Here is a 25,795-nt window from a genome sequence, read left to right as displayed (position 1 = left end):
TACATCCAGTAGTTGAATTTTTGCCTGTCGTACCCTTAGGAATTGTCATCAATCGAAAATTTGTATCTGCTGGTGTCACTTCTCTTACAGTTCGTTTACACGGTCCACTCCATGAGCCTAGTAATAAAACTGATGTTTTCTCACAGTTAGGAAAAAATACACGTTGCAACCATGTTTGAAGTAATTCACTCGACAGCTTTCCTGATGCACTTGCTTGCAAAAATATATTAGGTGCATTGAATAGTTTTTTTGAAAGAATGGGTCCAAACTCTCCATTTGTTTCTTTTAATACCATAAAAAGGGGTGATAGCAATGTACCTTCTGCAGATATTGTCGGTTAAATCGTATAACTATACGTAGTCGATAATACTGATTGTACTACTGATTCGACTGTCTTCTTACCTTTTTCGCTCAATGTTCTGCCAGTATGCGTTTCTAAATTGAATCCAGTTTGATGGAAATTATATATGTTACTTGCACTTTTGGTTGATAATTCTGTTTTTATGAGGTTGATAAAATTTTAAAAATCTAACTTTAAACTAGCCTCATTTTCAACAGATACTTTAGTCACATATTAAGTTATTTTACGCGATACAATTTTATGCTTTTTTTGAATAGTAATATCCAATTGGGTGAAGCTTTAAACCAAGGTATATCTAACTCATACATCTTTTATAAAGCCGATCTTTTAAGATCTAAATCTTGCACTGTTAACTTCCGATCTAAAGCATCTTTGAGTTGTTGTAAAGTATATTCTGAAACTTTAAACAGATTCTCTCTTTTGATTCCGCCTGTCAAAATTTGCTGTTTCCATGTTCTCAACTGACGTTCTGACGAAACTTGTTTATATTTACTATGGACGGAACTTAAAGACAGTTTCTTTTTCTTACCACTTTCCTAGTATTCAACAGCTTTTCTTTTATATCCATCGTCGAGTACCGTATTTGTTATCGTACAAGTAGGTACCTCGGCATAGTCTACACCATGTATTTCTTCAAATTGATTGTCAATTACTTCTGGATTAATATCAAAATCATCATCCAGGAAACATAAGTTCTCACTTGGCTCATTCAATACCTGAATTTGTTTCAATGCTTTTTCTCAATATATCTTCAACATAATCGTGTAGCTGCTTCTCTGCATCGTTTAATATAGGTATGCTTTCTACAAACACACTTATGTGAAATGTTTTCAGTAATTTTTGAATGACGTTGTGAATTTCAATTGCCATTCTAACACAATTTTGATATTCAAAAACGTACATGTAAAGCAAAGTTTGATTACTAATTTACTAAAGTATGCTGATCGAATATGCTTATATATACTGTAAGTGAAGAAAACATGTTTTAAAGTTGGCACCACACAAACCGATATCAAATCAAGGTGCCCGAGGTTCCTCCACTGTTAGATCTTGGCTTATCACATACGTCAACGATTGCGATTTCTATCAAGGAAAAAACAGTTGCAGTTCTAATCTTAATATTTGAACCACATGAACCGCATTCGTTGATTGTGGTTTCCACGTCATACCACAGTTTAATTTTGTTTTGCCACGCACATACTCGGGTGTGTTTAAGGTGGAAAATAAGAGTAACATTATCTCATGTCAGTATTTTTATATTGGCTAAAACCGCCTCGCAAAATACGTACATATACCTATTAGTAAGGTAAAATCAGTTTGTCTAATGAATTTTTTCGTAATAACATAATAATCGAATTTCCTCAGGGATAGTAGTAATATTTGTTGAACATAATGATTTAAAAATGAAATTCCTCGTAGCTATTTCGAACTTCAAAAATTTGCATGATTTCATAGTTGCATTTGCTATTTCCTACCTATACATAAATATACGTAATTAATTAAACGTTATCTTCTACAAAAAATGTGCATATGTCTTCTTATTTAAAGATAATATAAATATTTCGAAATTGGGATTATGGATGACAGGGAGCTGGGTTCCGAACTTCAGAAAATTGGAATGCAGGAGTTACGGGTTACAGCGTGGCAGGGTAACCAGCTCGAGGGTTGATTTTTATATTCAAAAACTGTAATCTCAATATCAGATAAAACGACGAATTAATATAACGTAAATATAACATAAAAATAAAATAAATTTAACGTTATCTTCTACAATTATTTCGCATATATCCTTTTCTTCAGAGGTATTACAAATATATCGAAATTGGGATTATGAATAACATAGAACGGGGTTTCGGACTAGAAAATTGGAAAGGGCAGGGTAACCAGCTCGAGCATTGATGAAATTCGGGTGTAGGAGTTCGGGGTTAGAGCGTGACAGGGTGACCAGCTCGAGGGTTAAGGAAGTTGGGGTTAAGAGTTTGGGGTTACAGCTTGGCAGGGTAACCAGCTTGAAGGTTGATGAAATTCAGGTGTAGGAGTTCGGGGTTAGAGCGTGGCAGGGTAACCAGCTCGAGGTTTAAGGAAATTGGGTTCGGAGTGGTAGGGGATCAGGATAACAAATGAATGCTCTGTTCACTCTCCAATGAAGGGGTAGCAGCTCCTGGTGACGGATACTGTATACTGTTGTTTTAGATTTTAAACAGAATTTCATAAACTTCATTTTTTCCGAAAAAATTTTGCAAGAAAATATTTGAAAACTTAGCTTCTCTTTTAGGCGACTTAGGGAGATGCAACCCCTGTAGACTAAATCCATATATTTAGCTGAAATTTTTTAAAAGAATTTTTTAGAGTTTGTTTCGTCGAAAACTGTGCATAAAATACGAAAATTTCGCTATAAAATGGTGTTGAGGGGTAACTTTCGGGGGTAGCTTTCACCCTCTAAATAGTTTATTCGACAGAACAAAAGTATGCATGTGTTTGGCTTTTTTGAGCTTCATAGAACATGAAATAACCAGCATAATCTGCGATTAACAACTGCTTATATTGTATTAATAACATTAAGGGGTAGTTCACCCGCAAAATAATAGATAATAGAAAAACCCCGAAACACGTCAATTTTGTTTTATCATTTTCTACTAGAATATCATTTTTAAAATTTTTTTAACTTAATTTTTTGATTTTGTAAGGTAAAAATCCACTTAAAAATACAGTTTTTCCTCTATACAACGTAGGGGTTGCAACCCCCGGTGACCAAATTGATGTGTGTCTGTTACTTTTTTTATAAGTATCTTGTGTTTTTTTGTTTCATAAAAAAATATTGATTACAACTAAAGATATTGCTATAGAACTGCTTTTGGGGCTGTTTTTTGAGGGTGGGTTTCATCCCTTAGATAGCTTTTTCCGCCGATAAAAAAAATACGGGTCTTTTATTTTTTTACGATCTATAAGATATCTTAAATGCAGAAAAATAGGAGGCGGAGTGTTGGGGTGGTTCCCTTGTTAGTGAATTTTCTCAGAAACTATGGGAGTTAGCGAAAAACTGTTCAGATGAATGTTGCACAACTTTGACGGGGACATATCCCTATAACCTTGTCTTTGACCATGGTGATCATATTCAAGATTAACTTTGATTAACTTACAGGTTAACTTTGCTATTATATGTTTTTCTTATTAAAGATTTCTATGTAGATAATTTTTTTTTAACATCAGCAATCAAAAAATCAGATTATAATCTTTTATCGAGCTCTCTGTACACACATCTAAACCGTACCAACTTGCTGCAAATTTATTGGAGAATTGAAAAATTCTTAATTTGTATTTTGTAATTACATAAAATTGAATTAATGTAACATCGACACGAACTATTTATTGCAAAAAATCATACTACATTGCTCATAATTATTACTGCACAAAATCATACTGAAAACTTATGAAAGATACTACAAGTTAACAAAAAAATAACTTTAATGTTTTAACGTTTCAAATTTTGGAAAATCATTTAAAAATAAATTAATTATGAAATTTAAGTAATTTTTCAAATTTTAACTTCTCTTTCGTCTTGAGGTTACGATTGCAATTACGTGGTCTGAATTTTGTATACGTAACTGAAAACTAAAACCTCTAAAAATGGCTTACTATCAACTAAATGAGATTATGGATATGTTGATGGTTTCAGGGAAAAGTCGTAATAATTATCGTGCTACAGCAAGATTTTACGTTGAACGCTTTTCTCACAGATGACATTCAAATCATAGGATAATAACTCGTTTAACTCAAAGAGCTAGTGGTAGACATGTGATTTGGCAACGCCGACGTCATGTATTTCACGAAAATGTTATACGTATTATTATTGTTCTTGCATACATTCATCTTAATTCTCATAACTGCATTTGCCGAGTTGAAAGAGAGCATGATATACCAAAAATATTTTTGAGAGTTATTAGAGTCCTTCACTACAATGCTGATCATATTACTATGGTTCAAGAGTTATAAGCTGCATATTTTCAACATCGAATTGTGTTTTGCCAATGAGCTTTACATATGTATAATACAGAATGGTCCAAACTTTTTTAACTTTGTTCTTTTTACTGATGAGGTTAAATTTCAAAGTAACGGGGAAATTAATATGCATAATTGCCACTACTGGTCGAATGAGGTCGAATGGTCCTTATTGGCACAGAACTGTAAATCATCAGAGGCGTTAGAGTCCGATAGTTAGATGAGGAATTATGAAAAGTTATTGGTTATTTGATCGGCCCTTAGAGATACCTATTTACAGTTAATAAAAGATCAGTTACCTGCAATGATGAAAGATAGTGATTTACAAACACGACAACGAATGTGGCTTCAGCTGGATGTTCAGTACCATATTTCGCTCGAATCGTACGGGCTTTTTTGGATGAAAATTATAATGGTAGATGGATTAGACGAGGAAGTCTGGTTAGTTAGCCTGTGAATTCACCTGAACTCACACCCCTAGATTTTTTTTGTTGGGCTATTTAAAAAAATATTGCATTCGCCTAGCATGTGTTGCAATACCAAAAGAAATTTTGCTTGGCACCATCCGCCATTTCTAGAAGCGATTAATTTTGTGCCTTCAAGCTAATGGAGGTAACTTCGAACATTTTCTTCGAGGTTAAATGAATAATATTTAGATTATGTAAAAATATGATTATGAATATGTATTTATATATTTAGTGAATGGTTTAGTAAATAGCAAACTTGATTCATATTTGAACTAGTCTTGAACATGCTCTTTGGTGAAATAAAATTAACATTAAATGAACTTAAAACTTTTACTTTTTTTTAATCCTTACAATCATTTCCTCTTATCAACTTAACTTGCATTTGACTTTGACATGACTGCTGAAAATAAAATAAATGTAAAATGAAAGTCAATATTTTTCTTTAATTATTGGGTTAATATTATCTTTAATGTGACTTTTTTTAAATATTTTAGATGTAAAATTTCCATCTCACTCGGAATTCGGGATAAATAATTAAAAAAACAAAATTGATCTTGAAATCGACCTTGAAATTGACTTTGAAAGTTGAGAAAACATAGTTTAAAACCTTTTTCGCTTAACCTTGCCCATGCATTCGGGTGGAAAGATTAAAAAAAAGAAAACTAACTTCTACATGACCTTAGGGGTCATGCGGATCCTAACTATGATACTTCATTTGAACATAGAATTTCCCGCCCTTTTCGAATCCGTGACTGAAAATAGGTGTTCCTATTTAAAAAATCAATGTTGACCTTGAAATGATCTTAATCACGGCCTTCAACGGCAAAGTTGAGCCACTTTTATCTGAACGATTTTTTGCTAAATCTCATAATTTCTGAGAAAACTCAGGGGATCGATTAAAATGGCCCACCCTGTATAAGAGCGAGTGAACTTGATCGCACACTCTCATTTTCGGTCGTCCTTCTCGCTCAACGAAATTCTCTCCGCTAGCGGAAAAATTTACCTTGTCGCTAAACGAGATAAATTACGCATGTATTCCTAAAAATCTATCCTTGTAGCCAGAGTGGAGTTAGACAGGAAGTTGGTATTCTGCTGCTCTTTTTTAGAAGCAAACGAGTCCAATAATAATAACAACAAAAGTGATCCAAAATTTGAATTCCTTGCCTAGAAATCTCCGTGGATCTAGTTCTCGCGGCGTTGTAACAAGACTGTTTATGGAACAAGGCAACGGAACTTATTCAAGGGATCCTATTGTTACGTCTTACGACGCATCCTTTTTATAAAATGCACATCCGCGAAATTCAAAGCTACTAAACTATTCGCACGTCAGCAAAAAGCTAACTAAACGCGAGGTAAATGACTCTCCGAAATTAAGCCTTACGACGCATCCTTTTTGTAACATATGCACATTCAAAACTGCTAAGCTATTCACACGACAGCAAAAAGCTGTCGAAACACACTCCGAAACTAAGTCACCAAAACGCAAGAATTTATAATCAGCGAAAACAAAATGTCACACAATATCGCAATACTGACCTGAAAAGAGCTATAAAAGATATAAAAAGCAATGAACAAATTACTCTCAGCAGTTGATCAGTAGTCCGTCAGTCAGTCAATAAGTACCTGTAAGACTCAACTCCGTACACACCGGTCCGACAATTGATGATCATTTTACTTAATAAACTCGCGACTGTTACAAAGTAATATCGTGCAAGTATTATTCAACAACCTATCCTATTCAATTCAACAAGCAGTTAGAGCCTACTACACTCATACAATCCAACAAGCAGTTAGAGCCTGCTACATTTTATCAATAATTAAAAGCTACGATAATCAAGGTAGTACAATTATCAGACATACATTTCCACATACATTTATTATAAGTGAGACATATCCAACCACTAGTCAACATATTGGAACGTCTCATTCATTAGCTATTCGTAGTTGATGCACGAGACGTAACAATTGGTTCCGGTACGAAAAATACATTCGATTGAGATAAAGAAAATTATTTTAATACATAGTTCTTATTAATGAATTAACACGTTAAACGAAAAAGAGAGAATTCGAAAACCGCGGATATACGAGTAGGTGTTGTATTATAGAAGTAAACAGCACACGTCACTTTCTTTCATAGTGACCGAATTTCAAAATTGCAATTTTGCAAAATTGTGAAATTAAGACAATAGCAGAAATAAGTGACCGAGAAATAATTTTCAGCTAGTAGGTCAAATACCATACGTAGATAGAATTCTTTTTTTTCTCTTCTTTTTCCCCTTTTTTTATATTATTTTTGCCATTTCAATAAGTAATTGTGTTTCCATATACTTCTACCATAATTTTTTGCTTATTTTATATATTTTCCCTGCTTCACTCTATTTTAATTTTGTCGAATTCCCTTTGTTTATTCCGTTTATTACGAAAGTGCAATAAATGAGCAAGAAGTCCAGCACAACGAAGGACACATCATCCATAATTAGGAAACTTACGCGATCACAAATCGACAAGAATCCAAAATTAGAAGACCTTTTAGAAAAAGGACTGGATGAGATAGCTTTCAAAAAGAGTAACAAGCTACAAAGATCGCCGATTAAGACCAAGACCCAAGAAGAAATCGTAAGAAAAGAGAAAAATACAGGAGCAATAAAGAAAATCATACCAACAGTTGACCAATTAGTTGATTTAACAGAAAAACAAACAAATAAAACCGACTACACTGATTCAGACAAATATTCACTATTAGACCAAACGTTCGACACATTTGACTCAGAAAAACACGATAGATATTCAGACATTGGAGGATTTTTAGGTGAACAAAGTCTAATATTAGGGACACCAAAAGATATATTATTCAGCATAACACAAACGAAGAATCTGTCTACACAAAATACGCATTACCAAAAAACTCTGACGAACCTATTAACCAACAGCAGAACATCGAAGACTCAAAAAAAGACATTAGAAAAATAAACAAAACACAATACATAAACGAAAAGGAGAGTGAAAGAAACACTCAGCAAATTCAAAGACAAATTCAAGGAAACCAACGTATCACAAGTCCAGCAACAAACCCAATAAATATGGCAAATTCACACCCAATCAAATTATCACTCAAGGAATTGGTAAATTATGTTCCGGACTTCGATGGCAAAAACATGCCACCCGCAAAGTACATCAGGAGATTACGACGAGTAAAAAATTTAGTAGATGACCAAGATGAACATAATGTAGTAGAACTATTGAAAGTGAGAATGAAGGGAGAAGCAGAAGAAGCTTTAGGAAACAGCTGTGTAGAAACAATAGACGAATTAATTACAGCAATACGAAGTCTATACCCAATTCAAGAAGACATACACGAACTGCGTGCTAGGATACGGAAAATAACACAAGGAAATACAGAATCAGTTATTCAATACACAAATAGATTATGTCAATTAGTATTAGAAATAAAGGAAATATACAGAATACAAGAAACAAATGAAATAGCCAGGAAGAATTTCTACGAAGAATTAGATGCGAACGTAGCAAAATGTTTTAAAAAAGGAATACGAACGGAAATAAAATACGAATTGGGCAACGAGACAACATTACAAGAAATGTCCAAAAAAGCCATAGAAATTGAAAATGACATAAATATTAGAAAAGCAACAGACAATGTAACAATTAATAACACATATGCCGAATACAATGATTATTATAATAGATCTGAACTACCGAAAAAAATCATGATATGTCAAATTTGCCATGACCCCCAACATGAAGCACTATTTTGCCATTCTGCAGCATGCGGCTATTGTAAAGGATCAGATCACTTTTCCAATAACTGTAAAAATTCAGTAGACAAAATCAATTTGATATGCAAATACTGTAGCCAAAAAGGACACTCAATAAGCGCTTGCCCACTGAACAAACGAAGAAATATCCATTGCCAATACTGTCAAGAATTAGGACATGAGGTAGGTCAATGCCCCTACATTGCCGACTACATAAAATGCTGGAAATGTGGAGAAACAGGACATGAAGCCATTAAGTGTAAAAATAAGATCACACAAAAGGTAAACAAATGCGATATTTGTGAAGAAGGAAGTCATTCAACGCAAGAATGCCCAAAAGAAGGTCTTTTGTAAAAAATGCAATAAAAAAGGTCACTCTATCAAATTTTGCACAACAGGTAAAAATAGATCACCTTATAGAATATGCACCCTATGCCAAGAACAGGGACATGAAGAACAAGATTGTGAAGAAGCGCGAATATATTTCACAGAACAAAGAAACAAATCAAGTTACAAGTGCCAATTATGTGATCAATTAGGTCACACAGCAAAGTTCTGCAGAAAAATCGCGAATATACAACAATCTGCAAACCCTCAGCAAAATCAGCAAAACTATAACACCTACAATAAAAACCACAACAACGGCTACAGAAACAATTTTAACAATGATCAAAGAAAAAAATTCTGCGCTTATTGCAAAAATATAGGTCACACAGCAAGTGAATGTAGGAAACTACAAGCACTAAAAAATTATCCACCTCAAAATATTTCAATCACATACGAAGGTTGCAATGAAACAGGACATAACATAGATAACTGTGAAAAAATTGAAAGATTACAAGAAGAAAGAATATTTTGCAGAATCTGTAAAGGTGTCGGTCATACAACAGAACAATGTCGCAAACATGGGACAAACTTGGAAAACTCTGGAGTTCCTTTGGGAAGGAATGCCTAAAGAGTGAGCAGACAATAAAAACGTTCCACGACAAAACACTCAGTCTCCCAACACAAACAAAACATCACATAGATACATACAACAAATTTAAAGAAAAAATAAAGGAAATAGAGAGTACCATGTTCCAGACAGATATAGCTAAAAATACTGATATTAACCAACAAATTACAAATGACTGTACCAAAATATACATTGTCAAACTAAAAAACCTGCTCAAGTACATAGAAATAGTCGAACCAAATTCGAATAACAAACTGCAACTACTAGTAGACAGTGGAGCACAACTAAATATTATCAAGAATAGCAGCATTCCACAAAAGCATTTAAATAGAAATGAACAAATATCTATATCAGGAATCACAGAAGACGCAATAAGAACAATAGGTTCAACACAAATGTATATTGCAGATGAACCATTTGATTTCCATGTAGCACCAGATAACTTCTCTATTCCTTACGATGGAATATTAGGAATAAATGCCTTATCCAAACACAAATTAAGATTAGACAGAGGTTACTTGGAAATAAATAATCAAAAAGTGCCATTAAAAGAAATCACTAGCAGAAATCAAACAAACACATTTACAGTACAAACATCAAAAGAAATTAATGAACATCATGACACATGAAAACCCATAGCATTTGATAAAAGATACATAGTAAGCAAAAATGATATCGAAACAAATACGATTACATACAGCAAAGAAGTATCAATACATAAAGATGTAATTCAAATCTTAAATATAATAAGTAACATACAAAAAGAAACGAAAAATAGTTCGAATGATCAAATATATGGGAATCCAGAAACAAAAATATCTCAACCTAACTATAACTCAAGCTTGACACAATTTATTGGAAATATTAATAAAGCCCTGGAAGACGAATCCAATGAAACCAAGGAGAACTATACTATTAATGATTATTCAAATTTTTGCGACACGTTGAGAGATAACGTTGCAGGAGAGATCGATAGAAAATATGACAAAATGACGAACCTTCACATTATAAATGATATAGAAAATAACTTCAAAAACATCAATGAAAAATTCACACCTAAAGAAACTAATTTAAAACCGACACATATATTTACAACTACGCACAACGAAATTACACAAAAAGAGACACAAGAACATGAAAGAACAATACGACGAAAGCAACTGATAGATACAATAAATTTAGAACACCTGACTCAACGAAAAAAAGAAAATATAAAAAATTTAATACTGTCATTTGAAGACATATGCTGGTTAGAAGGAGATAAACTTGGCCAATGCAACATAGAAGAACACGAAATTAATTTAACTGATGATAAACCAGTATATGTTGAACAATTTCCTCTGCCATATACACTCAAGCAAATCGCATGTGATGAGACAAAGAAGCTAATTACAAATAACTTAATTAGACCCTCAACAAGTGCATTTAACGCGCCAGTATGGATTGTGCCAAAAAAGGGATTAACAAAAGACGGAAAGAAAAAATGGAGAATGGTGATAGATTATCGAAAATTGAATGCAAAAACTATTCCAGATCCATATCTTATACCCAATATATTGGAAATTTTCGACTGCATAGAAAAAAACAAAATTTTTACCATCATCGATATGGTTTCCGGATTTCATCAACTAAAAATGAAAGAGTCAGATATACATAAAACGGCATTTAGTATCCCTGGCTTGGGACGTTTTGAATTCAAAGTATTACCTTTCGGACTAATAAACTTACCTAGAGTCTTCCAAAGAGCACTAACAAAAGTACTCGGAGACCTATTGGAAAAAGGGTTCTGCTACCTGTACATCGATGATATAATTATCGTTGCAAATACGGTTGAAGAACATAATGAAAGATTCAAACTCATAGCAGAAAAATTAAGAATAGCAGGATTAAAAATTGAAACGAGTAAATGCAAATTTTTCCAAAAGGAAGTAGAATTCTTAGGCCACATTATAAGTGAAGAAGGTATCAAAACAGACCCAAAGAAAATAGAAGCAATAAAGAAATTTCCTATCCCAAAAACTATCAAAAATATCAGAGAATTTTTAGGCCTAACAAGCTATTACAGACGCTTTATTGGACACTTCGCACAAATAGCAAAACCTATCATAGATTTACTACAAAAAGAACAACCATTTATTTGGACTGAAGAAAGACAGGAAGCTTTTGAAAAATTAAAAAACGCCCTATGCACAACTCCAGTTCTTCAATACCCAGATATGGAAAAACCATTCATCATTACAACAGACGCTTCAAACTACGCGCTGGGTTGTGTACTCTCTCAAGGAGAGATCGGTGATGACAGACCAATAGCATTCGCATCAAGAATCTTAAAATCAGCAGAAAAAAAATACCATACATACGAAAAAGAAGCACTTGGCATAGTATTCGCAATAAAAACATTTAAAAATTACATATATGGAAACAAATTTACTGTCGTTAGTGATCACAAACCTTTGTTATCCTACAAATCAGCAGACAACAATTCAAGAGTACAAAAATGGAGACTAAAACTGGCAGATTATGATTATAATATTATCTACAAACCTGGCAAAATAAATACAAATGCCGATGCACTATCACGAAATCCGATAGAAGATATAAAAATAAACGCAGTTACCAGAGCACAAAAAGCAAAACAAGAATCAAAAGAAATAGTAACAAACGAACAAGAAAAACAAGAGGAACAAATCAAAATAATAAGAAAACAAGACAAAGAAAAAGAAAATAGAAATAAAAATATTACACAAGCACAAGTACATATGGAAAATGACGAAAATACAACACAGAAACAACATAACATTCGATTTACGAAAAAACCCATCGAATCAAGAAAAGACAACATTATACATTTTATCGACAACAAACATCAATCATTAGATAACGCAACAGAAAAACTAATAAAAATCAAACAGATACAACCAGACAGAAATCTACAACCCCAGGAAATTGAAATAATACAGTAAAGAACAAAAAATATCTTCATAGCCTGTCTTGACACAAGACAGTCCGCTATGAGGATAAAGGAGAATCTCAAAAGCCTCTTCAAATTATTAAGAACATTAATAATTCGCAAGAAAATAAAAACATTCAGCATCTCAAAAGACCTACAATTAAAAAACATACACTGGACCGAAATAGAAAACACTCTAGCAACAACATTCGAAACTTCTAAAACTAAAATTATCATTTGCATAAATTACATCGACTACGTAAAACTCACAGACCGAGACAATATATTCGACCAATATCACTCAAGCGCACTAGGAGGACATTCAGGAATCAACAGAACATGGAACAGAATAAAGAACAAATACTATTGGGAAAATCTGAAAACTGATATAGAGAACCGTATTAAAAATTGTGAAATTTGTCAAAGAAACAAACTAAAAAGAATAAAAACTAGACAACCAATGATAATAATGGATACTCCCATGAAAACATTCGACAAAATCGCAATGGACATAGTAGGACCTCTAAACGTTACTAATAATCAGAACAAATACATTCTTTCTATACAAGACCTCCTCTCAAAATTCATAATAGTTGTTCCACTCAGTGATCAAACGGCAGAAACAATTGCAGATGCCCTAATTGAAAGATTTATATGTATTTTCAGTTCACCAAAAGTAGTCCTCACCGACAGAGGAGCAAACTTTACAAGTAAAATTTTAAAAGCCATTGCTTGTAGATTTAAATTTGCAAAAATAGAAACAACCGCATTTTCACCACAATCAAACGGCTCCCTAGAAAGAGCACATCACCCCCTTTGTGAATATTTAAAAAATTTTTCTTGTAAAAAAATTGAATGGGACAATTTATTAGAATTAGCCCAATTTCATTACAATACAAGCGTTCACAGCGCACATAGATTTACTCCGCATGAACTGGTCTTCGCTTATCCACCACGATTACCATCTAGTGAAACGTTGAAAACTTCAGAACAATTGCCAACATTTAATAATTATCTACCAACACTTATACAAAACATGCAGGATATTGCATGCTTAGCGCGAGAAAACCTCATAACAGCAAAAGAAAAATCAAAAAAATATTATGATCGCCACATAAACCCTTGCAATTTCAAAATAGGAGATAAAGTGTGGCTCATTAAAGAACCTAAACCAGGAAAATTAGAAAAGAATCACAACCTGGGTCCTTTTGAAATATTAAACATCACAGACAAATACAATGTAACAATAAATAAGGGTGGAAAACCGAATACAGTTCATGCAAATAAATTAATATTACACAAAAGTATATAAACTGATAAACCTTTCTCTGTTTTAGGACAAACAAATCTTGTATTCAAAAATAACGTTATTCATTACATTTTTTCAAATTACTTATGCATACATTGGATATCACTGCGGCACCACAAACACAAACATCACAACATTCTCTCTACTGGACGCTGACGAATACGACTTTAACACCGAAACCATAAACTCAACAATAGCAAATATAGAACTTATCCAAGCAGCCGAATTTAGAAATATTCCAGTACATCAATGCAAAATTGAAATCCATCGGACAGTATACCAATGCGGATTATTCGGACGCCTCGAACCTGAACAAAACGGAGAACAGGAATACTTGTATGAATTGAGCCATGAACAATGCCGAACTATCCACGAAACGAGAATTTTTAAGTATGACAATTTTCATACGATTGCCGATTTAAAAATAAACGCCACAACAACCAAGGGCATAGACTTCGCTGGCGATGCAGGAAGCTGCAGCGGCGTAGCCTACGCAGACAGGTTTGGATCATGGAGTAAGGTACTTGTTCAAGGCACAATTAAAATCACATTAATACAAGCCTATGCGAAAATCTGTCTGAGTAATGACAAATTACATTTAAGCTCAGGAACGATATGTAAATTTTCTCCCCTCACGAATTCGCATACATCATGAAGAAACCTGGATACATTGCCAGTATCGCAGGAGAAGCAGTTCATGTCATAAAATGCACCCCTACTGTAGTGAAGGCACAGCACCTTAACGAATGCTACAATGAATTACCAGTAATTTCAGGTAACGAAACCTGGTTTCTTACTCAAAAAACTCATATCCTCAAAAGAAGAGGTACTCCAATGAACTGCAACTCCATAATACCTACATACTACAAAGTAAACAGCAAATGGATAAAACTAACACCCAAACCAATAGAAACAATACCACCACAAGCACTCAAACCTAACACAAACATAAAATGGAAATTTGAATCCATAGATTCATTAGCAACTAGCGGCATATACTCACAACAAGAATTGGACCAACTACAACAACAAATAATGTTCCCCATGGAAAAAGCATCTCTGTTAAACATTATAGCTAAAGAAATATCAGGAGAAGGAACAACAAAGGACATTTTTACAGAAAATACACTTACAAAATTGGCTGAAAGCACGTGGAATCACATATTCAACAAACTAATCACGTGCGGATCAATCTCATCAGTAATCATAATGATATTAATATTACTGCAAATAATAAAATTGACGATTGACACCATCATCAGAGGATATACGCTGCACATGGTTTATGGCTGGTCTATGAACCTACTATGGGCCTTCTTCAGCTCAATAACCCACCTGCTAATGATACTAGGACGACAAAATCATGTAAGTATGACAACAAATAACAAACAAAACGTAGAAATTCAACTAGACACAATACACACAAACCTGAACGACACAGACGTCAAGATACAAATTTACCCCGATACCCACTGTCCTATTCCACAACAAAACTTACCTCTCGAATCAACAATAATCAAATACAAACACGACCTATTTTCAACAAAAGTCTAATTGTCGTGTTGTTCAGTACCCCAAATGCTTTACGTCATGGCCACATTTTAAGCGGGGAGGGAAGCGAGATATTCGCTTTAGGAATCTAAATTAAAAACACATTCCTTATCTAAAAAACAAAAGAAAAATATATTTTTACAAAATTACAATTATGTTTACAAATATAATTACACTTATATACAATTACAATTATATCGATGATCTACACTTGGACCTATGATTACATTATAAAACTCACTAAAATCCTCCACACATACTCGACGAAAACCATTACCAATACACTAACAAATCATAAAAAAATAATTCGCGAAGATTCCAAGTATCTTCATCTGGACCGTACTCCCCCAAGAAGAAGGCCGTCTACGTCACTCGATCGCAATGCCTCAGAGTACGCACTAACTTCCATCTCTGAAACTAACAAGCAAATAGGAAACAAATTAATCAGACATATCAATATACCAATATACAAACATACATTGTAAAACACTTACATCTATTCTCACATATTTTCGGGTCCCGGGCTTAAGCGCGACTGGTAAAGGCAAGCCTTCCCGGCTGGCTTTCTTTGCCGCACGGGAATACTGCCAATCCGCAAACTAGAATAAAGAAATATAATGATAATAATAACAACGAATAAGAAATCAATTTGTAAAATACTTACGCAGACCATCGAATGACGCTTCCTTGGAAATCCAAACATTGTAAAAATTGAACTGTACAAAGTCGAGCAACCGCGCTCCTCATATACTAAATAAATGCACACACCGCAAAAATTTCTGTATAAACCGCTAGTAGCTTTGAATTTCAGAAGTATTTTTATGCAAACATTGCAATATCTTAGGCCCTGGGGTGTTACGTCTTACGACGCATCCTTTTTATAAAATGCACATCCGCGAAATTCAAAGCTACTAAACTATTCGCACGTCAGCAAAAAGCTAACTAAACGCGAGGTAAATGACTCTCCGAAATTAAGCCTTTCGACGCATCCTTTTTGTAACATATGCACATTCAAAACTGCTAAGCTATTCACACGACAGCAAAAAGCTGTCGAAACACACTCCGAAACTAAGGCACCAAAACGCAAGAATTTATAATCAGCGAAAACAAAATGTCACACAATATCGCAATACTGACCTGAAAAGAGCTATAAAAGATATAAAAAGCAATGAACAAATTACCCTCAGCAGTTGATCAGTAGTCCGTCAGTCAGTCAATAAGTACCTGTAAGACTCAACTCCGTACACAGCAGTCCGACAATTGATGATCATTTTACTTAATAAACTCGCGACTGTTACAAAGTAATATCGTGCAAGTATTATTCAACAACCTATCCTATTCAATTCAACAAGCAGTTAGAGCCTGCTACATTTTATCAACAATTAAAAGCTACGATTATCAAGGTAGTACAATTATCAGACATACATTTCCACATACATTTATTATAAGTGAGACATATCCAACCACTAGTCAACATATTGGAACGTCTCATTCATTAGCTATTCGTAGTTGATGCACGAGATGTAACACTATCATCGCATCTTTCACACGTAATACTCATCGGGTCTACGAACATCGACCTATAGCGTAGTTTACAATATCTATATATACATATAGATATACACTGTGGGAGTATCTCCTCCGCGCTTAGCTAGATAACCCCCCCTCCCCCGGACTAACGAAATAACAAATTTATAAATTCATATTTATTTATAATATCCATTAGTAAATTATACATAAATTTAATAATAATATTCCATGGTAAACAATTTTGATATTACACATTATCATGTATTAATTGTTTGAAAGACATTCGCCACCACGGGAGCTCCCCGACTTGTATATATAACCGTGCTTATAGTATAGAAGCTAATATATAAATTAGATTTCTTTATAACAATAAATATTAATGACGCAATTACAATATTGATAAGAAAGTATAAAAAAGTAGGTTGTATACGTGAGTTAGTAGCAGCAGGAAACGATCAAAATTGAATTTTATTACGATCCTTATTAAATAATAAATAAAAATGAATGTAAGATTAACCTACAGTTAAAATTGACCTGATGATGCAGGCACGTTTTTGCAATATTTCTTTATAATAGGGTAAACGATTATAAAGCTGATAGATTAATTATTTTATCAAACATAATAGAATGATTTAAAAATTCATAATATTTTGAAATCATGTCCACTATCTAATTTAAGTCTAAGGAAAAAATATGATTCTAATAAAAGTAGAGAGGGGGCGGAAGAGGTAATGAAAAATATGTGTGGAAAAGGGTGAAGGGGTTTTTGGGCTTATTAAAAAAAACGAAAAACGTTACATTTCAATCTACAAGTACCTTAGAATAGCCATTAAAACGTTATCATCTAAAGTAGTGGGGGGTAAAAGGGCGTGGAGAGGGAGCGAGGAGTGAAGTCGTAGAACTTTTAATATATATATTGCAACGATTACCGAAAATCGTTCGACTCGCGCAAGGTTAATGAGCGGCTGAACGAGAGAAGCCGCGATCGGTTCGCGAGAGAGAGAGGGCGCGTAGGGGCAATGACCGGGAGGGGAGCGTTCAACAGGCAGTATGACTGTGTCACTCAGTCGGCCTACATCGTAGCTAACCCTTTTTTCGAGCCGTTGTCGCGTTTTCCGTTGGTGGTGCGAGGTCAGAGGTGCGAACTTTGGTGCGGTGTGCTGGGTGCAGCAACAGCAGCAATAGCAGTAACAGCAGCGGCAGCAACAGCAACAACAGCGATAGCAGCAATCGTAGCAGCGGCAGCAACAGCAGTAATAACAGCGGAGTGCGGCGAGTGGCGGAGCAACAAGTTAGCGACGCGTATATCGGATACGGTTGGCCACCGTATCCTCATCGTTCTCGTGGTAGGTGCACCTTTCCCTTTATTATTGTTGATAGCGTGCGATCCCGCGCAGCGTGCGCGAGGAATTTAATTGTTGCGTGCGAGCGGTTAGTTCGCGGTGAATCGCGGTTTTCTCTCTCTCTCTCATACAGCGTATGTTGTCATTCGCGCTAGCGTGCGCAAGACTCTCGGCAAATCCCCCGTGTACTTGAATTGCATGAATAAAGTGAACGTTAGTCTTTACTTAATCTAGTCATCGTTATTTTGTCTTTCCTTTGTCTGGAGGTCGCGTCTGTTTACATTTGATTCGAATTAGCCGGTAGTCTGTCACGGATCGCGCGGAGGTGATGAGAGGCGCCCTGCAAACATAGTTTCCAGCAGCGGCCGCGCGAGCGCTACTAAGCAAGGGCGACAGCGCCGCCAAGCGGCGAGTTGGGGGAACCCAACTCGGAGTAGCGAAGAGACTCTGCGCAGGCGCACTCCAAGACAAGGTAGGTTGATGTGCTTCGAGCACATAGATAACTAGGCGTCGTTTAGTCATTATATAGGTACGCTCAAGAGATATTATAGACTAAACGGCAGCCTGTTACAATATATATATATATATATATATATATATATATATATGAGTATATGGAGATATATATACATCCATTAATTTATTTATATAATAAAGTAGATTATTACATACCTAGTGATTCTTCGTCTTTCCAAAAAACTAGGTGATCCATATCTGCGAGGAATAGAAGGAGAACGTGATTTACTTGATTCAGACAAAATGTACCTCGACAATCGACTTGAAACTGATGATCGTGAAGAATACGAAAAGCTCCGTCGATCCCGTGGAATTGTACTAAAACCAAAGTAAATACGATAATCAAAATTTACGTATCAATTGAGATTTTCTATGCCAATTTGACTTTTTTCAATTCGTAATCAATACTAACGCATATAATTAAGAAATTTTCGTGAGTCACAATTTAATATTTTAAGTTATTTTAACTAATGTACCCAAATTTCTTAAAAATGGTTAGCAGTAACGAAAAATATTTGTGATAAGTTATTTAACTTTAAGGGAGAGATATTGAATTTTGTAATTGACCTTAGAGATCATTTTAGAAAGGAATCTGTACGATTTTACTCCGGAAAATGCGGGAAATTCTACATTCAGATGAGATAACATATGAGGGGTCTGAGCGACACCCTAAGGTTACGAAGAGGCTAGTTTTATTTAAAAAATTTACTCAACTTCTATGTGGCTTTATTCTCATAACTTATCGTTTACCTTTAAGGTCATATTGAAGGTCATTCAAAGAAGATGTTAAGGATAACTTTCTTTGTAGGAACCCGAATTTAATAACTGCAAACTCAGAAACAGTTTTTAATGTTCAGGAAAATCACATAAAATTCATTAAATTTTATGTTTAGTAACAACTGAACATCCTCAAGTCATTAAAATTGCCAAAAAAATTAATCTCAATATACTTAACTCCAAATAGTTTCACATCGGAGTTAATTTTAGAACAGATTCAATTTGATTACAATAGTGATTACAGTGACTAATAATATTTTATAAAAGGATAGAAATGAATATATATATATATATATATTAATAAATTTGATATTAATTATTTATATATAATGCAACGGTAGTCGATTCGATCAATTGATACGTTCGCGATTCGGTAGCACTCGTGATGCTAGAGCGAACGATTAAGAGAGAGAGGAGGCGCGCGAGAACTTAAGTTCAGTATAGCTTCAGCTGTTTGTTAGAATACCGCCAAATTTTTCCCCGTATTTTTCGTGCGTTTTCGTTGTCCTTCACCGAATGGAAGTTTTGGATTTTTTTTGGTATCAGTGTGGGTGTTGGAAATGGGAGAGCAGCAACAGCTACTTTGGCACTAGCTGACAAAAGTAGCTCACAACAGCAACAAGGCAGCAACAACCGATCTCTGTGACCGAGGCAGTGCAGCAGGTTCTACAAGAACTCTATTATCTTAGTTAATAAACGGTTACGACTGATCACCGTAACCGCACCGCAGGGTAGGAGCATCACATTAATTTTTGTGTGACGCTAATCATTCCGCGCGTTTATTTGTGAGCGACTGTTACCCTTTTCGCCTTCGCGCCGAGCGTTAGATTTGGCGGCAGAATTTCGAATTCTCTCTCTCTCTCTCTCCCCCCGTATAATTGTAAATCCTATACGCGTGTGCAAGTCTTTCAGCCCAACAAAGACTAGCTTTTATAATTTATAAACGTCTTGATTTTATTCTCCGCATTACGTTATTTCATTTCCCTTTAGTTTAACGGATTCGTCACCGGTTATTTTTTAAACCGATTTCATCTATTGAATAGTTGAGGTAAACACACCTGAGATAAAGCAAGTGTCACAAGTCAGGTGACTTAAGGTAAGTTCAACTCTGTTGGAAAGAAGACATTGGAGCGAATGTATCAAACGTAAAGGCGAATACATGTATGCTCATACGTGATTAACGGAGCGACGGTTAGCTCTGCATAGTGGTAAATTGTTCTTTAATAAACCCAATTTGCATCAGTTAATCAATCCCGTTACAATAACAATTAACCAAAAACACAGGTCAATAAGGATTTATCGCAAGAACAATAGCAATGTATCACGAAGGTCTTTGATGCGATGAATCTGAATTCGATTTCAGAATTTTTCTATCAGGTCAGGTTTTTGAGATATCGTAACCTACAAATAAAACAACTGTTTTTCGTAATTTTTGAGTTTATATTACATCATGAGCTAATTTTTTTTCTTAAAAATGAATTTAGTCATTTAAAAATATCACTCTGACTCTTCAAAACTATAAACTGTTACATATTTTAGGTTACTTAATATAAATTCCATGACAAAATTCTGACATAACCCAAACTTTGTGATCTGCGACAGCTAAGCCCAAGACAAGTTAACCTAACTCCTCTGCAATCTGCGAGAGCTAAGTCCATATAATTTTCAGGTGTCTTGTCATTAATTTTTGGATTTGTGAAACCTTTTTCTCTTCACATTTAAGCTTCTTGTTTTTAACTTTCTCTAGTGCCCTACTCCATAATTTTCATATTTCAAATTCCAGCTGTAATCAGCCAATATATTAACATTCTATCAACTTTGATACTTTTTTTCGATCCCTTAATGTTTTAGAGAAATCTTTTTCCTTACTCTTCGCTTAGATCTCCAAGGCTTTCAGGAAAATAATTTAAATGAGAGTTTCAAAAGTTTATCTAACGATTACCTTATAATTTTCTACTTTTGTGCTGCCCAAAGACCTTTTTACAACCGCCTTGAAATATATCTATGTAGTTCGCTCCATTTTCGTCATTGTACTTTCAAGATCTTCCGATTTCATTAGCTTTCTTATGACTGGGCCTGTGAAGTTTCCTTTTCTTATCTTTGCATCAGATAATCCTGAGAATGCATTTAAAAGATACTTAAAGCATTTTCTATTCTTATGCAGTGCTTTGACGAATTGTTTGAATTATAATTTTATGTGCAAGGATGGTAAAAGTATTTTTTATGGATCACAGAGCGGTTTCTCGAGAACATTGAATGATCCCGGATCAAGACATTTGCGCAATGGCTAAACAGATTTTTCCGAATGATCTTCAGTAGCTCTATAATTCCACAAATAAATCTAACGAGGGACTTTTGTGTACCCTGATTGCTGATAAGAAATATAGTTATTATCTTAAAATCACCGTGTACAAAGTTATTCACAAGGTTTATAAAAAACATTTTCCGAATCGATTGCCCTTTTCGAAAAATTTTTATTTTCAATATTTTCCGAGAAAATTCAAGATTTCGACCGATCAGAGCGTCGCTTTGCCGAGCACAGCTTTTCTCCTTATTTACTACTATTTCCACTACTCAACCCTGGCAATGGTCGATATGGCATGGCTTTGCAAGTCACAATTATTTGGCATAGAAAATAACATTCAATAAATGTAGAAAACTTGTATTTCTTAAATTATATATCATCTAAACAATATCATATGCCAAAGATTAAGAAGAAAAATTTAATTATGCATACAAAAGTATGAAAACATATATATCGTCTTTATCTATTTTTTTCAAAAAACGTTTACAGAAAAGCATACACTTATTGATAGTTAGGTATAAAATTGTATCGATGATGCATTTCAAGTACCAATAGTTCAAATAGTCGAAAAATTATGTATAAACAATTTTTAATTATTGCGTACAATACTTAAAAAGCAAAATGAGCCTTTGAAAATTAATTGCGGCTCTGCTATACGAGTATAACGTAGCGCGCTGTCTAGATTATTATTTTATAATCCTATCACACAGAAATTTTCGTTTTTTAATTATGACAGACGTAAATCAATAAATTTAGTCATTAAATTTCAAATATTTTGCTGGTAAAATAGTACTGACAAATTTTTCAGCCTCTTCTTTCTTGTATTAAAATTGATTAAAGGCAATGGCTACAATTATTGATTCATAATTTTAATATTTCAATGATGAAGATGTAAATGTATAAAACATAAACTTTGTTCGAATCTAGATTTAGCGAGTGTTTCAAACTCGTATAGTAGGAACTAAATATGTAAAATAAATAAATTCATCAATCGAAGTGTTTGAATAATTTAACGCATATTTCATTTTGACATTTACATTAATTAATTGATGTAAGATAATAAATAAGGGAAAAAATATAAATTATAACGTTTAAATAAAATTCTATTCTAAATTTGAATATTTTCAACTGTTTTCACGAGGTTTTTTCGTGGTTCGCATTTGATCGTTTTGCAATTAATTTTTATTGCGTTACGTAAATATGGGTGATCGTGGGCGAGATGAAGGTCGAACTGGTGGTCGAGTTGGTGGTCGTAGAAGAGGTCGTGGCATGTCTTATACTGGCGCTGAGTATACAGAGATGTTGATTACGTCCAGTCAAGCTGGTCACAATGCCAATGCTGCAGCGGAATTGTACACATTGAATTTCCTTCAAAGAAGGCATCCAAATTCAAATGTATTAGATGAAATTCGACGCGGTCATGAAGATGGAAATCTAATTCCTGTAGCGGATTCTGGTGCTAATCATGAAGTAGTCGATGCTCTTCGAGGCGCAAGAAACGTTAAAAATGAAGAAGCCGTGTTTGACTGTCTCGAAGAGGATCTAACGAAGAGCATCAGAATGGTCGCAGAAATACTGGACTGGAGATATTCCACAGTAAGTAAAAATTTATAATATATTTTTTTGAATATGTCATATTAAAAATAACTCCTCCGCCGTTCTAGAAAACTTTGGACCTTACTAAGATGTATCGTTTGGTTTGTACATTTTCGTATGTTTTTACCATATAATTCGAACGAAACGTGGATATGCGGTGAATCGAGAAAATTTTTTTTATTATGTCCATGTTTATTTACAATCTGCCTCGCATACTGAGACAATAAGTAAATTTAGTTATAATTTAGCAAGAACATAAATGATTTTTAACACAATACTCCATTGAGTATTCTGTTAAACAAGATAGTTGTTCCATTATTAATTTATTCATTTATGTGCTTAATATTTTCTGTTTCTTTAGTCTGGTATTTGTAATGGATGTTAAAGAACGTGAGAAGCTTGTTGATAAGTTGATTTGTGTGATTTTGAAGTCTGAAATTATATTATTCGTAGAGTGTTTTAATTTCTTCTTTGACTGATAGAACTTGTAGATTTTTTCTAATAATTTCATTTGTAATGAGCCATAAGGCCAGTACTATACGAGTACTACGCAGCACTATCGACTGAAATCTTTTCAGTATTTCAATATTCGAATTTGCAGCAGCACCCCATAGCCGAATATCATGAGTCTAGATTGGTTTGAGTAGAGCTTTATTATAACAGTAGCTTATTTTCGATTGACAGCTCCGATTTTCATCCCATCAGCCAGTACACTTTAGATCAAATTGTTTGCGATTAGTGAAGATATGTTTTTTTTCCTGTAAACCTTTATCGTTTAGTCTAATACGTGGACAGGTGTCTTTTCGAAGTGTAAACATTGTATGTATTGATTTACTTTCACTTACTGTTATTCTCCAATTGTTAAACAATCTATGAAAATGGTTATCTATGTACGAGTATTTTTGTGTATGAGGTTTGGAACAATTGAGGAGATAAAGGAAAAATCGCTGGAAGAACTCAAGGCTATACCAGAAAGTGCTTACCAGAAGTGCTTCGAGGATTGGAAAAAACGTTGGCACAAGTGTATTATATCTGAGGAGGATTACTTTAAAGAAGACAACATAAATATTTATGGATAAATAAATATTTTTTCATAAGAATAAAAATTCATCTTCCTTTTTGAACACACCTCATATAGCAAATGAAGTATTGGGCCAAAAAAACTGCCCTGCGGCACTCCTGCTTTTATAAGGTGGTGTCTTGATTTATTGTTTATATTTATCTGATGGACTGTTTTATAAATATGATTGTAGCATTTTGTAGTGGTGCTCAGGAAAAAAACTCTTGAGCTTATACAGTAGACTTTTATGCAAAACCTTATTGAATGCCTCGGCAAAATCAAGAAATATGCCAGCGCAATAATCTTTCTCTCCAATGGCATCCCAAGTAGCATATACTATTCTGGTTACTTGTTCTATAGTGGAACGATTACACTTGAAGCCGAATTAATGATCTGGGATGAGTTTTCCTAATTAATAATATTAATAATATTAATAAAGCTTAAATTGATTGGTTTTCAAGTTTTATTTAATCAATGAGATAAGCGTATTAAATATAATATACTTATACATTTTTTCAAAGAGGTAATACAATAATGTGGTAGTTCATCGTATTCTGGATGAAAAAAATACCTAATCATATTTACGAATCGAGGAGAGTAAAATTGATTATAAGCTAACGAATGAAGTTTACGAATGTTATTTCTCAAATGCAAATTAATGTTGTAGCCATGCGTAATAATCAAATCGGAAAAATGTTTTATATAGTTCTTGTAATGAAGAAAAAAGTATACATCATATGATTGAATAAATCTAATGGTTCCGGCAGGGATCTTCAATATTTTAACTTTTTTATTGCCTTTATCGACGTGCTTCAGTTTTCCTTCTGTTTGTCCAGTCCACGAATCCCAGCAAAGAACTAATTCATTTCCAGCAATTCGAAGATAAATATCTTGAAACCATATTGATGTTAGGTCTGCGATCATTTTTCCAGATGAAGAAGTTAGTACATGTGTATTATCTGCTATGTACATTGTTTTTTTACTATTGGTCCAAAACGACCATTTGTTTCTTGCAAAAGAATTAATAATGGAGCCTTCAATTCTCCATTAGCAGAGATAATAGGCTGGATGGTATAAGTGTGTGTTAAAGAATTAATATTATGCCAAGCATTCAACTTTCATAGTTCTTTTAAATAATAAAGTTCGTCCTGTATGATATTCTAAACTAAACCCAGACTGATGGGTATTATAAGTATTTTGATTACCAAATTTTATTTGTCTGTATATGTTATGTATATATTTTGGAGAAGCTTTAAACAGTTTTTCAGACAATAGCACATTGTCTCTTGCTTCGATGGCTCTC

The 25,795-nt window shown here is 34.0% G+C and overlaps 1 protein-coding gene across 6 annotated transcripts in view; it reads right to left on the bottom strand.

The window, feature by feature from the left end:
• The window catches only part of LOC131675570 (fasciculation and elongation protein zeta-2), a 771,588-nt gene that overhangs the window by 549,702 nt on the left and 196,091 nt on the right, over nt 1-25,795 (bottom strand). For all 6 annotated transcript variants that reach the window (XM_058932684.1, XM_058954818.1, XM_058954734.1 and 3 more), the window contains one exon: nt 18,911-19,072. Coding sequence is in view for 5 of the 6 variants with exons in the window: in XM_058954818.1 (XP_058810801.1) it covers nt 18,911-19,072 (162 nt within the window). In the remaining variant the exon portion in view is untranslated. The remainder of the gene's footprint in view (nt 1-18,910; nt 19,073-25,795) is intronic.

Source organism: Phymastichus coffea, unplaced genomic scaffold, assembly GCF_024137745.1.
Source record: "Phymastichus coffea isolate CEN01 unplaced genomic scaffold, Cenicafe_Pcof_1.1 PCOF00001, whole genome shotgun sequence".
Lineage (NCBI taxonomy): Eukaryota > Metazoa > Arthropoda > Insecta > Hymenoptera > Eulophidae > Phymastichus > Phymastichus coffea.
Note: the sequence above shows the minus strand (reverse complement) of the source record. Positions and strands in the feature narration are given on the sequence as shown.